Raw genomic sequence first — 12306 nt, 5'->3', positions numbered from 1 at the left:
TCTCAGAGCGCAGTGTTCTGGTGGGATAATATGGCACTATGAGCTCTCTAAGATATGACGGAGCTTGACCATTTAGAGCTTTATAAGTTAACAGTAGGATTTTAAATTCAATTCTGGATTTTACAGGGAGCCAGTGCAGAGAAGCTAAAACAGGAGAAATATGATCACGTTTCTTAGTTCCTGTTAGTACACGTGCTAAGGATAAGCTCACAATTGTTTTGTCCTGACATGAAAAGTTATTAAGTTAAGGCCTCCACACACAATTGCACATCTAAATTCATTTGTTATTGACGTAGGCCTCATTGCTGCACTAGCTGATAAACTACTGTTTTTAAACAGTAAATGCTTGTGCAAGCAGACCTTTAATCGTAGGTCTGGGTTTACACATGTATAAACCATCTTCTGTCCTCCCTCCAGTCGTCCCTCTACCAGCTTCAACTGGTTCGTCAACCCGATGAAGACCTTCATCTTCCTCATCTGGAAGAAGTTCAAGAAGTTCATCATCGCTCTGGCCATCCTCGCCATCCTCACGCTCTTCCTCGCCCTCATCATCTACACGCTGCCGCAGCAGATCTCCACCCTCATCGTCAAAGGATGAAGAAACCTGCAGGGAGTCTTCCTCACCTCCTTCTGGATGTCACAAACTGTATCAGGTTTCTGATCCTGAACTCATGTCATATTTAGTCTGATCAGTAAAACTTGTGATTTAATAAGTGTACACTGACTGCACTACATTACCCAGCATCCTCATGTATATAAACACAACTTGGATCATGGGAGCAAAAATCAGAGATTTGGTTTTACTGTTGGATTCATCAGAGGAAATTACTGGATGATTACTGCAGATTTAAGTCACATATTTATATTCTGTAAATTAAACATGTCGGGCAGCGCTGGAAGGATTTGTGGATAAGCACAAATCTGACAGATGAATCAGCACCAAAACATAAGCATAACTCTATTGTACAAATGTGTAATTTTGTTGATTAAATATAAATGTGGTTGCAAATTTTATATTAAAGAAAGTAAATTAATAAAAATAAATAATATGTATATTAATATTTTTTGTTGAATTTTGCATTTATATTCTCATTTGTACCAGTTTGCTCAATCTGAATGTTAGAAGTTTTTTCTGAGTAAATAAGTAAATAAATATTAATATCAGTCACAGGAAGTGAACAGACTATTAAAAAACATTTGGTTAAATATTTGAAAAAACTGTAATTAATAAAATAAACCACACAACCAAGTTTTTTCATAATTTTCATATGTCCATAAGAGAAACATTTTTTAACCACAAAAGATGATGAAAAAAATCAATATCCTCCTGAGACCCTGTGTCCTCATGTAAGGACATCACATTTTAGGTTTACTTGACCTTATACTTCATTCTGCTTAACTTAGACCTGTTGTCCTCATTCGTGGACACTCTAATACGCCATCTAGTGGTAGTAAGTACACAATACACTGATTCATGTGAGAAACAAGATGGAAGCCATCTCTGCCGAGTCAGTCTGCAGCCACACCCAACACAAAAGTGGACAAGGTCCTAAACCTGATCAGATTTCATGATTGAAACTTGTTTATTTATGATTAAGGATGTTTGTAGTTTGATATGACAACAAATTTGACCAATTTCAGCAACAGCAATAATCTGATGATATCAATATCAATTTGATATCGACTCGTTTGAGAACATTGGGACTTAATTAGCACTGGCAATGTTTAGTTTTTTATACTTATCGGGACCTGCTGATCCCAAATAGCTACCTAATTTCATGTATTTTTTGACCTATTGTTTGGATTTAGTTCCCTCATATCTGCCCTACACCTCAAAGCAATATAAATATCAAAATTTCTATTTATTATCTAAGACTAGAGTCTCGAGGTTTTTAAAAATCATGTTGTCAAATTTCACACAGACCTTGTTTTTAAGTAAAGTTACTGTTTACTTCAGGTAAAATACACGTCACATTGATTAGGAAACGCTGCACAAAAACAATAAAGACAGTGCAATAATGTAAAATGTGTAAAATCACAAGTAAGATGCATCAGCATGTGAAAATAAACTATTTTAATCTCATAATTTTTTCTTAAATTTATTGAGATATTTCATAAATAATTTCATTAAATTCTACGGAGCTCAAGATTTCAAAATGTATCTCCTCTTACAATGTTTAAACTGGACACTACGAGCTCTTTTGAAATTCTTTTTAGTTTTCAAGTTATTCTCGTTTTATACTCTCCATTTATTTAATATATTGTATTTATAAGGACAACGCACATCAATCAACATTTCTGTAGATGTGCCAGTGTTAGTCAGCTGGCTCATTTTCAACTGTGGTCCTTTGGCAAGATGTGTTGAAACCAATAAAAGGATAAAATTCAGTGGACAAAGACAGCATAGAGACATAAAGAGCATTAACTACAGCAAACAAAGTTGTCAAGGTAAAACAGAAGCCATTCAAAGTAATAGAAAAGTAAACATAAATAAAATACAATTGTCATTATGTAGGTCTTAAAAAAATGTTAAAACATGCAGTTACAGGTTAGCAATATGGTCGTGTGCTCTAACACACAAGCCATGCTGTTAATAAAATAGATATTGCATTCATACGCATGCAGATATAAACTGTCACAACATTCCTGCCTTTTTTTAATATGACGTTCGCTTTTGGACTGTAAAAAGTTGAGGGGTTCAATATTGCCCACTGACAAAGTGTGGGGGACATATCGCCTGTTTCCACCCTATAAATTACGGCCCTCATTCAGAGTTAGCATCCTCTGGAGACAGCAGTGTTTTTTTCATTACAACCACAAAATGAACAAACAACTTCCTGATGATTTAGCTGCTCTGAAATTGTAGAGTTTGTCCTGAGGGTGGAGCTTAAGGGGGTCATTAAAATTTAAAGGGTCATCCTCTGGGGAGCAGGAACGTGATCAGGAAATGTCATGGAAACCTGTTCAGTGGATAACAAGATGTCTGTGCGTGGAGTCCGAGCTTGTCGTCATGAGGCAGAAAATATAGGCGACCACCGGAAGTGACTCTGAGACTCTGCAGGAAACTGTTGAGATGATAAAATGTGATGATGAGAAAACAGTTTGACTGACGAAAGTGAGGGGAGTGAAATAAAATCAGGATTCAGCCATCAGACTTCGTCCTCGTCAGCAGGGGGATCAACAGGAAGTGAGAAATGGTTTGTTTACAGACGCTGACTCTGATTGTGTCCTCTGAGACTCTGATGATGTTGGATCATGTCGAGACAAATGCTGATTTTGGCCCTGGAGTCCAGAAGGGAAGTGAAGTCAGACAACCAGTATGATGTTCAATTTGTGCCAAACAAAAGTCAACTGCTCTCAGACAGCGCTGGTGGTTCTTTTACCTGATGTTGGTCCAGACTAAAATGTCTCAACAACTATTTGATGGATTGTCATGAAATTTAGCACAGACATTCATCGTCCCCAGAGGATGAACTTAACTGACTTTGGTGATCCTCTGACTTTTCCTCTAGCGCCACCACGAGATTCATATTTGTGATTTTTTAGTGCCATGTCCCAACAACTATTTATTGTTTTGCTGTGAAATGTGTTTGAGACATTCATGTTTCGGAACTGAGAACATGACAACAGAATAAAGGTCATTTAAGTACAAAAAAGAAAACAAACATTTTATGGGTCCACAAAATCAGACTCCCATTCATTGTCTTTAGACCCTGACACACCAAGCCGACGGTCAGCTCTCATTGCTGTGTCCTGCACCATTGGCCCTAGTCAGTGCTAGTTGACTTATTTCCCTCCGGTTCAGTATGTTTAATTGGTGTAGGTGACAGCAGAGCCTGTTGGTGAATGAAATCACTCTGACTGACAGTTCAGCTCAGCGCACGAGAAGAGACACAGAAGTGAGGAAAGTAAACAAACAACTAAAGTCAAAGGTGAGTGAGATCAAAACAAACTTGTTATGATAAAATTGTTTTTCTTTAGCTCTTTAGAAGAAACGGCTTGTGATAGTTTGTGTTATTGTTCACTGGCGCACAGTAAATACACTCTCTTCTTTCAGCATTGGATTGTGTTGTTAACGTGCTAACTGGCTAACTAGCGTCAAGACGTTTTTCTGGTTTCCCTTTTTGAATGTCGAATACAGTCTACAGCCACCTGCTAGTATGAAGAGTTATTTCCTCTCAGAAAGTTGGCCGTCAACAGAGTCTTTGAGGTGTGTTCATGTTCAACTTTTTGGCCGAGACACGGCAATGTGAGGCAACACAGCCAGGAAAGTTGGTTTGATGTGTCTGGGCCTTTTGGAGCAGCTGCAGACAAACCTGTTCATCACAAGTGTAAGACTTCTCTGGTGTCTGGCTTTGAGAAAGCGTAACTCATGTTCACAAATACTGATTGAACTTTAATAGGCCATAGAAATAACACACTGAAATTCTTAATTTAGTTGGTGTTCCCCTTTAACATCAGCATGTTAGCATTTAGCTCAAAGCACCCGGTGTACCTAGCATGACCAAGGGAAAAAATAAATTAATTAAATATTATTTTTCTTTCACTGAATCATTGTAAAGCTTAAGGGTATCTTAATATAACCATAAATACAGATTTTCAAATTATGGTAGTCCTTTTTTTAGTGTTTTTCCTTGTATTTCCTTTTTTTTAATAGTCTAAAGGAAATAAAAAATCAAAGTGCCCTGAAAAACTTTAATTACAGCAGAAACCTGTTTCACCTCACTCTCGGCAGCTCTGACATAAATAATAAATGAATAGACACAGTGGTGTATAATGGGGTTTACAGTCTACCTCTGTGCTCGGTCAGCAGTGCGCGCCCCCGCGGCAGAGAGCCCCGCCGCCGCGCACCGTGAACGCGCCTCTCCATGCGGTTTGAATAAAGAAGAAGAAAAAAAAGCAGAAAAAAAATCAGCTGATGATGAAAAGACATGAAGCTGGTCCCGGAGCGGAGAGCAGATCCCGGTTTGGTTACCTCATCTGAACCCGGTCCCGGTGTCCGGGGGGTCCGGTTCCCCGCTCAGCTCCTCCGCTCTTTGTGAGCAGGTTCACACACCGACAGACCGGGCGGGTTGGGAGGTTTTTCTCTGAATGAAGCGGCTCTACCGGGAGGAGAGTCGGTGGTTTTATCACGTTACAGACACGGGACTGTTTTAATCCTCGGGTTTCTGTGGTCTCTCTGCAGCTGTGGTTTATATCCTGCCGGATCTGATCACCTTTTGTTTGGAGGAAACAGCGGCTGATGCTGCGGTTCACCGTGAAGTCACACTGACGGAGCATTCACCGGATCAGGTCTCTAATTACCGTTTTATCAGCCCGTTAATCATAAGCTTTCTGTGGGAGTGTTTAAACAGGCTGATGGGATTATTCACCTCTGCACAGAGGGTTTATAATTAATATTATTTTATTATTTATTAAAACAGGTCTTCCGCCTGGTTTCCTCGCTCTTTTGTGTGGCATTGATCCGTCAGTCCCGGACCTCATTTAACCTGCTCCGGTCCTGCCCCGGGTGGTCCCGGTGTGTCCCGGGTTGAGGAGCACCATGCCCGAGTGCGTGTCGGTGTCCGAGTTTTTGCAGGAGGTTCAGGAGGACTGGAGCTCCCCCACCACCTCCTCCTTCACCTCCAAGATGATCAGCTGCAGGAACACCGTCTACCTGCTGGAGGAGGTCAGTGCAGACACAGGGGGTGGGGTGGTAGTAGTAGTAGTAGTAGTAGTAGTAGTGGGCTGGTGGAGGTTTCACTGGTTCTGATGAATGAGTTGTGCTTCTTCCTCTGACGTCAGGGCCGGACCAAACTGCTCTGGGGCCCTGGGCCAAAAATGAGCTGCTGGGCCCCCATGTTCCCCTCACTGTGCACTATGTATAGATTGTCTAGATTAAAATCAGTGCAACTGCCAGCACTTAATTTAATTTTATTTAAATGAAATGAAATGCTGGGGTCGACATCAGCAAAGGGATGCGGTTGCAAGAGGTTCCCACCGCCGATTCAATCGGGATCGGATTCCTTAAGGAGGGTTCAGGAGAGCTGTAGACATAAAACATATAACAGTTACACTCAATTTAAAACAAAAAGAAAATCAAAATCATTTTCAAACGTGACTTCTAGTTGATATTCTGCTAATTTGCATCAGGCGGCACAGAGCTCAGGGTTGCTGGTTCAAACCCAGGGTGGAGCAGCCCTTCTGTGTGGAGTTTGTATGTTCCCCCTGCGTCAGACTGGGTTTTTTCCGCAGGTACTCGGGCCCTCACCATCCAAAGCTCCGTTAACTGGTGACTCTAAATTGTGAATGTGAGTGTGAATGGTTGTCTGTCTCTATGTGTCAGCTCTGTGATAGTCTGGTGACCTGTCCACCTCTCGCCCAATTTTAGCTGGGAGAGGCTCCAGCCCCCCACAACCCCTTACAGGATAAGTGTGTATACGTAAATTTTAATGTTTTAAGTAAATTCTCACTATTGCTGCAATGTCGCAAAGATTTTGTTTTGTGTGCCTGATCTCGCTTTTACATCTCGCACAAAGTGAGTGAAAATATTTTTTTGTCAAAAGGGTATCTTTTATTCACCTCATTGTCATGAATGAACATAATAACTCTTAACGCTCTCTTAAACATCAGCAGAGATCCAAGTTTCCTAAGTCTTGTTTTGTTTTTTTATGTTACTTTAAAGGGACCATGAACAGTTAAAAATAGCGGAGAGCTAATTTGCATCTGTAGTCCCTCAGCAGGTCAGGGCAGAGATAAAGCCCAATATCATGATATTACATTACACAAAAGAGAAAACACAAGACAAACAATGCAAAGCTACACACATCACAAGTTAATGCTTGTCAAATTATTAAAAATAAAGTTAATTCAAATGTTTTGCGTATTTTGCATCACTCTGAGAATTTTCCGCCAGTAAGCATCGAGTTCCCACTCTGAGTCGCTTCACGCTGATTTTTGCCTCGGGGGTTTCTCACATGTTAATCCAGCCTCACCAGAGTCCAAGGTGACGTCTTAACACATCTTATTTTATTCAACCAACAGTCCAACAATGAATCGATTATCACAACAGTCGTCTAACGATCTGACAAATAATATCTGACCAGCTACAAATCAATTAATCATGTAATGTTTTTTATCAAGTTGCTCTGCTGCTGTGTGTGTGTGTGTGTGTGTGTTTCTGTGTGCATTTCTGTGTGTGTTTGGGTGGTGGGGCCCCTTAAGACCAGTGGGTAGCAAATCCCCCAACACATACACGCACACACACACATACACACTCTCTCGGTCAGTGGAGTTATTGACCCGAAGACTTCAGATCCTCAACTGGCCTGAAAAACAGAGACTCAAGCTCCCCCCTTTTCTCTTGTCCCTCTTTACCCCCAACAGAGTCGGCATATGTTACCACGGCAACAGATTAATCCTTATTAGTATTCATTGTTATTGTTATTGTTGTGTAATGGTAATGAGGAGGAGCCTGAGAGATGATTGTTAATGATGATGTGAGTCAAGCTGCAACCTGCCCACTGAGGCTGATGCTGTGTTCATGGAAAGTTGGAAATTAGAACTCATTATGAGAAAAGTTTTTACACTTAAAACAGTGTCTGTGTCACATGAAAGCACACAGTGAACTGGAGTGGGCGGATCCAGTATGTGTGTTCTGTGGTTCCAGTTTCCTGATTAAGATTTGTTCTGATCCCACAGTCCTCATTTATCAAAACATGCAAAGAACAAGTGTGTCTGTTTGTGCAGGCGTGTGCGAGTGTGGGAAGGAACTATCTGTAATAAGATGAGAGCTGTTTTTTTTTTTTTTTTTTTTAATCAAACATGCACACTCACACCTTTACACAGGGAACAGTCATAGATCTCACCTGTTCTATATCCATCTGCACAAACAGACTCATTTACAAACAGAGACGCCTCCAGAAGGAGGTGAGGATACTGATGCAGTGAAGCAGGTGTGTAGGAAGGCTTCCCAGCATGCAGCGGGGTTAAAGGATTTAGGGGCGCAGGTCTCATTTTATGTTTCACTTCATCTGTTGATTTTCAGTCAGTTATTATGAGGAAATGTGGTTAGACTGAGAGAGATGAGGTGTTTTTTCCAAGCTGAAAAGTAACATAGAACTACATGAAATTCAACTAAACATTTTAAATGCTTGATCGATTGTTTTATTATCCATAACTGCTTATCCTCTTGTGGGTTGCTGGAGCATATCCCACCTAAGCAAGGGGCGGGGTACACACAGCACTTTTACACTGCCTCTTCAAGGCGGGAATTTCCCAGTGTTATTCTGCCTCGCCGTTCTGTATAAAAGGTACAATTCCGAAATGGGCAGACAGAGTTGTCTCCTTTTTAAGCTTGCAGCGTAGGTAGTAACAGTGCCGAAATGACGTCAGTGAGGATTATGGTTGGCATGGGTGTGATTTTTGACAATGAGTTATGCGTGCAACCCACTGTGGGAGCTTCAAAAGCAGCTTGCAGCAGCACACCAGGATAACTGCTCGTTTGGGGGCGGTATTGCCCGAAACGACCACTGACCAGGAGGAAAAAAAGCATTAGGAAGAAGAAAACCTGGCTTATTGATTGGCCAGGACCGAAACGGAAATCGATTGTCGGTAGCCACAAGCAACTGCGATATATAGTCCTCTGACCATATATCATAAGTGCCTGCACCTCCTCACTACTCCACCTCTGCCCACAAGACATTTCCCAACTTTTTCTTTTTTTTTTTTTTACCTCTGCTTCTCCCGGTTCGCGCTGTTGGCTTTGTTTTTTTTCTACCCAAAATGCACTGCACTCTACGTCACTTCCTGTCTTTGGTTCGCTGGATAGTCCGTTTGCATTTCCCACTGTAAGCGAATCACACCAGGGTTCACTTGCAAGTGAACCGAGACCCCCAGTTTTCAAGCGGACCAGGGTTCCCTCATTTGGTCCGGGTTTGAATGAGCATTCACACCACTCCAAACAAACCAAACTATCTGTGGAAGCGGGCCAGGGTTTGTTTAAAGCGGACCAAATAGTGCCAGTGTGAATGTGTCCTTAGAGCAGAGGACGAGATCAGCCACCATATAACAGGGATGGTAAATTATTGTTATTACCATGTTAATGCCATTGTTATTGTTCATAAAATGCTGCCAACAAATGTGTTATATGTCACACTAGAGGCACATGCGATGCCTGTCACGCCTCTTTTTATTTCACAATGCCGGCATGCAGTCTATAATCACACACTGGAGCAGAATGAGGCCGCTGTTGTTTGGTTATTTGTTAAAATGCAGAGGCGGCGTGAAGAAGAGACTTTATTATGGCCATATAGTGCAGTCTCTGTGTAAAAAGGGCTATCGAGATGACTATTCACGCTCGCATTCACACCTATGAGTGTAAAACCTTGCCTGCATGTCTTTGGACTGTGGGAAGAGGCCAGGGAACCCAGAGAAGAGAACATGCAAACTCCACACAACAGGGCCCCAACCTGCCAGTGGGTTTGAACCTGGTGCTCTCTTGCTGTGAGGCAACAGTGCTAACCACGTGGAATAATTCATACTTCCTAAAAGAAAAATAGATAAAGATACATCATGCAGAGGTAACAATGATTTAATTTTAGCTGATGGTCAAATAAAGAACTGCATTAAACAAAATAGACATATTGGATACAAACAGACAGACAAAGTCCAACTCTATCGTCAACCATGTCAGCATGATGGATGTCCAGTATCACTCTTGAAGTTTATGTCCTTTTTTTTCGTAAATCAATGCAGTCAGTTTTAGGGGGTGCAGTTTTACTATTTTTTTGTCTTATTTCTCTGCATCAATAGAACCTGAGGTTCCATAAAACATCTGTTCAGTTGTAATCAATCTGTGTTTTTGTACCATTTAAGTGCTATTAAATTAAATAAGCCAGATATGCTTTTCTTTTATACTTGAACCAGAGGGAAAAAGTCCACAATGAAAATGAAAAAATATGCTAATTTGCAATCTGTTTTAAATTACAATCTAATTTAGGAATTGGTTTTATCTGCCATTGTACTGAAGTACCAGTGGAGTCCTTGTGAAATTGATAAATCAGATTCACATGGTTTAAACACAGGACTGTGTGTGTGCTCGGTTGATAAATTGACCCCCTGATGTTTTAAAGTGGAGCAGGCAATACAGATAAAATCATATCATCCATTTTCTGCTGTTTTATCTGGGGCCGGTTCGCAGGGGCAGCAGACATCTCTGTCTCTAGCAACGTTTTCTAACTGCCCCTGAGGCGTTACCAAACCAGATGAGATATGTAATCTCTTTACCGTGTGCTGGGTCGACCTCAGGGTCTCCCTCTAATTGGAAGTACCAGGAAAACCTCAACACAGAGGCGTGCAGGAGCAGGAGATGCCTGAACCACCTCAACTGGCTTCTTTCAGTGCATTTCTGTCATATAAGGATGCAGTAAATGTTCAGTGTATTTATAAAGGAAACTGTTAATGACTAAAACACCAAGAGAAGAATGTCCGTTTAGGTTAATATAGTGAAATAAATACATCAGAAACACAAAATCAAAAATCAAAAAAATCTGAATAAACCAGCTCTGATCATTTCATTCTAACACTGACAACAATGGGGCCTTCTCACCGGAGACATTTTGACGTGTCGCAGTCGGAGAATCACAGGTGTAAATAATGAAATTAATGACTGGATTCAGGCTCCTGGTTTAATGTGCGTGCTGGCTCACTGTCACGCTGTCATGACTAACGGGGACGCTTGAATAGAACTTTATTAGTAACAGTTTTTATTACCACCTGTGCTTCACTGTGACGAGTCAGAATGTCCGCTGTGGTCTGATGCATCCAGGAATAATAAAGACAGAGATCTCGCTGCAAAGTGACACACACACACACACACACACACACACACACACACACACACACACACAGAGGAATGTAGCTGTCTGTTGTCAGAGAACAAAGCTCGACCTCTGTGTGTGTGTTGAGTCAGCAGGTGAATTAGTGCCGCTACGTCAACACACACATGTTCAGCAGATTCACACACTGATGGTTAAAACATCACTGAGGATTGAATATATGAACTGTTACAGTAAATGTGTGTGTGTCTGTGTGTGTGTGTGTTTAGGTTTTGGACAGTGACCGGTTGGTGTTGCAGAAGATGAAGAAAGCTGCTAAAGCCAAATACACTGCTGGACAAGGTACCCACAAACACACACACACACACACACACACACACACACACGCATGCGTGACTTCCTGTACTAACACCGCCTCTCTCCGTCAGAACATGTGACTCATCTGGAGCAGTACATTAATTCGATGGAGAAGCTGTCGGTCAACTGTCACTCAAACGGAGAGTCGGAGGTCGGCTCTGCTTTCTGTCGACTGGCAGACTTTTCTAAAGAGCTCCTCTCTCCCATGAAGAACCTGGTGAGTCAGCAGTGACAGCAGTGTGATGTCACAGAGGTCAGAGGTCACCAGTGTTTGGTAGCAACTAGTTACATGTGACGGAAATATATTATTAAATTGCAAAATAAATATAAAGGTAATCAGTTACAGCCACTGAGAAAAAATATGTGATTCAATTTTATTATTATTTAATTCGCTAATCAAATAGTTGGTGATTACACAGCGGTTATAGTGGTTAGTGTATTGTGATTTTATGATGTTTAAAACTGTACATTTTTCATAACATTGTAGGCCGACATGTGAAAACCCCAGCTAGAGACGAGAGCTGAAAATTAGCATTGGCTATAAACTCTCTGTGCAACACATCAGTCTCATACTCTGTGCTGGAACTATGTTAAATGGCATCATCCCTATCAAAATAAATAAATAAATAAAGATTTAAAAAAAAAAAAGTTTACATGTAGAATATAATGCTCAATGTATTGCACTGCATCTGTTCGCAGGAATGTCGTCTTTTGCCATATTTCAAGACAGAAAAGCTGCTGGGACAAATTTGAGTGCACGCTTTTGCACTTATGTTTTTAGGACTGTTCTGCTTTATCTCCCAGTATAATTAGTTAGAAATATGATCAAAAAGTAATTAAATGTAATAAGTTACATTACTTTGATGACATAACTTAGTAGTTGCATTTCTTATTACTATTTTAACAGGGTTACACTTGAGGTCACAACACCTGCACCTGATATTAGTCGCTGCCAGTTTAGTCTGAAACCACGATGACTTTATTTTAACTGGTCCACTGGAAAAACATCCAATTTAAACTTAATGACTGGTGCTGGTGTTACCAAACATCCATTAATTAATTAACTAGATTAAACTAGTCCAACCCAAACTTCCATGAGAAACCCTTAAACCAAAATCTAATTCGGTCTCAA

General features: G+C 40.8%; 2 protein-coding genes across 4 annotated transcripts in view; both read left to right on the top strand.

Annotated features, from left to right (window-relative positions):
• fer1l4 (fer-1 like family member 4) overlaps positions 1 to 1179 on the top strand; it is a 37276-nt gene extending 36097 nt beyond the window's left edge. Inside the window, exon 49 of the mRNA XM_050039117.1 lies at positions 418 to 1179. Coding sequence (XP_049895074.1) covers positions 418 to 598 — 181 coding nt within the window. The 3' untranslated portion in view covers positions 599 to 1179. The remainder of the gene's footprint in view (positions 1 to 417) is intronic.
• Positions 1180 to 3626: 2447 nt separating this feature from the next.
• Positions 3627 to 12306, top strand: part of unm_sa1614 (un-named sa1614) — a 27967-nt gene continuing 19287 nt past the window's right edge. The window contains exons 1-4 of one of the 3 annotated variants that reach the window (XM_050039468.1): positions 3627 to 5292; positions 5424 to 5668; positions 11087 to 11159; positions 11246 to 11391. In XM_050039468.1, the coding sequence (XP_049895425.1) occupies positions 5543 to 5668; positions 11087 to 11159; positions 11246 to 11391 (345 nt within the window). In that variant the 5' untranslated portion in view covers positions 3627 to 5292; positions 5424 to 5542. The remainder of the gene's footprint in view (positions 5293 to 5423; positions 5669 to 11086; positions 11160 to 11245; positions 11392 to 12306) is intronic. The other 2 variants (XM_050039467.1, XM_050039469.1) reach the window with 2 other exon arrangements.

This window comes from Epinephelus moara, chromosome 24, assembly GCF_006386435.1.
Source record: "Epinephelus moara isolate mb chromosome 24, YSFRI_EMoa_1.0, whole genome shotgun sequence".
NCBI lineage: Eukaryota > Metazoa > Chordata > Actinopteri > Perciformes > Serranidae > Epinephelus > Epinephelus moara.
Note: the sequence above shows the minus strand (reverse complement) of the source record. Positions and strands in the feature narration are given on the sequence as shown.